Source organism: Fulmarus glacialis, unplaced genomic scaffold, assembly GCF_000690835.1.
Source record: "Fulmarus glacialis isolate BGI_N327 unplaced genomic scaffold, ASM69083v1 scaffold4028, whole genome shotgun sequence".
Taxonomy (NCBI): domain Eukaryota; kingdom Metazoa; phylum Chordata; class Aves; order Procellariiformes; family Procellariidae; genus Fulmarus; species Fulmarus glacialis.
The window spans coordinates 12,815-14,868 of record NW_009229998.1 but is presented as its reverse complement, the minus strand read 5'-3'; the positions used below and the strand labels follow the sequence as shown (position 1 = coordinate 14,868).

The following is a 2,054-nucleotide window of genomic DNA, read 5'->3' as shown; positions in this document are numbered from 1 at the left end:
CCTTTTGTAGTTTCCCAAACTCTTTTACCAAACAGGTTCCCAGACGAAACTTCAATGTCTCTTTTCAGAGGTAGCAGAAATAGGCTGGATTTAAGAGTGCCTGATAAATTTAGCTAAAAATGCAATGATCCAATTCTAGTTCACTAAATATCAGGAGACTGATGTGCCAAAAATAAATGAGTAACTCTCATGATGTTGGAAAATGATGTTAGGATCAAGAAATCAGAGAGGACTGAAAGATTCTTCTTACCCTGATATCTTCTAAAGAAGTAATATTTTAAATCAACTCCTTTTCTCTTTCTCCCTCTCTCTCTTTTTTTTTTTTTTTTTTTTTTTTTTTTGTATCCTTCTGTTTTTAAGGGACTAAGCTGCTTACAGAAGAAAAGCAAACAGTGATTATGGAAGATGAAGAAAAGGATGGAGACACAATCCCCAGTTAAGATTACAGTGATATTTCCAATAATGCAGTGTAAATAATTCTGGGTCATTCGAAGTGGCAGCACATAGAAAAAACAGTCCTTTCATTTTTATAAATAATAATTTTATCAAGAATGCACTTGATTTTAAATTATCTTCAAGTGCTTCTCTGCATCTCATTAGATCCCAGCAAGCATCATAGGAGATGATGACAGAAATCTCACTTACACGTGGGGTTGGAAGGATTCTCTTGGAAAAAGAGAAAGCAGCTTCCCAGGATTTTTGTCAATGAGGAATCCACCTCAGATCAGACCTGGCTTTGTGCAGCGTGGTGATAAGGGTTAATACAAAGGACACCATCAATCCACTGTACCTGGCACTAGATACCAGAGCGGTTGGTAGCACAGGGCCGTAAAATGTCAACTAATGATTCAAATTGCATTTTTCTCCTGATATTTCACCTCATTTGTCCAGCTTTCCTCTGCTGGAATAACTTTGACCGCAGTGCAAATTCCCACATGCAGAGCTGATGGGATAGAGAGAGAGAGTGGGAGGGCAGGAATCAACTCTAGAGTCCCTGAAATGCAAAGCAAGCACTTCCTCTGCCTGTATCTGCTCATGGCTTGTATTTGTGAGGAGAAAAAGGTAGATTGACTGTAGTACAAAAACTGACAGCTAAGGGCTGTCAACACTGACACATCAAACAGGACAGAGGGCAGAGCTCTCAGAAGAGAAACTTTTGGGAAGTGCAGCACCTGCCTGTTACATCAGGGGAGACTATTGATTTTTTTTTTTCTTTCAAAGGTTTTATTCCTGGGTTGGTGACAGATAAACTAGTTGGACAGTTGATTCTTTTACTCCATATTTTTTCTTTTGACATCTGCTGTTTAAACTGAGTCCTGGGTGGTCAGTTAGGAGGGGCTGTAAAGATTAAAAATCACAGCAGGAGAGTAAAAACTGAGTAAAAGGGATAGCGTTACTCAATGGCATACACATACCGCAAGGTGGAACAGCACCACGCTTTTTTTTTAATAGTTTACCTCATTGATTCGATCAAATATTGTTTTCACAGCCAGCTACAGCCTTAAGCATTTGTACAAACAGAGACGGGTACTTGTAGAATATTATACAAAATAGGTAGAACTGGGTAGTTTTGTGCTTACCTTAATAGCTCTGTGCGCTAGATTGAGCAGCACTGCCAGCAGTTAAAGATTATCTAGCCTGGCAGACTGAATTCAGTTATCTTTTTAACACCCTTAGGCAGACAGCTGAGGAGCACACTAGTTTGGACTTCATTTGCCACAGTGACTGACCCAGCATCTTTCATGAGAACGCAGTCCATTCGCAGATATTCAGCTTCAAGATGTAATCAATAAGCTTATAATAAATAATCGTGTATTAAAGTATACAAGAGCCCAACTATATTATTAATGGGATGCCTGATACCTAGGAGGTGTACCTTTTTTCATCCTGTTAATCTATCAGTGAGACGAGATAATATTTAAAATATAATCAATCAATAGTTCATGTACAACATTCATGTAAGGTAGACAGTAAAGTATGTCACAGCAAGTACGTGACAAGAAATACGTGCGATTTGAGTCCAGCTTTACCAGTGAAGTTGGTGAATATTTTCA

General features: G+C 38.6%; 1 protein-coding gene across 2 annotated transcripts in view; it reads left to right on the top strand.

Moving 5' to 3' along the window:
• Positions 1-1,821, top strand: part of PPP1R17 (protein phosphatase 1, regulatory subunit 17) — a 12,112-nt gene extending 10,291 nt beyond the window's left edge. The window contains exon 4 of one of the 2 annotated variants that reach the window (XM_009584044.1): positions 1,500-1,821. In XM_009584044.1, the coding sequence (XP_009582339.1) occupies positions 1,500-1,554 (55 nt within the window). In that variant the 3' untranslated portion in view covers positions 1,555-1,821. Of the gene's footprint in view, positions 1-360; positions 536-1,499 lie in introns of those variants that run through there. The other variant, XM_009584043.1, reaches the window with a different exon arrangement.
• The last annotated feature ends 233 nt before the right edge of the window (positions 1,822-2,054 follow it).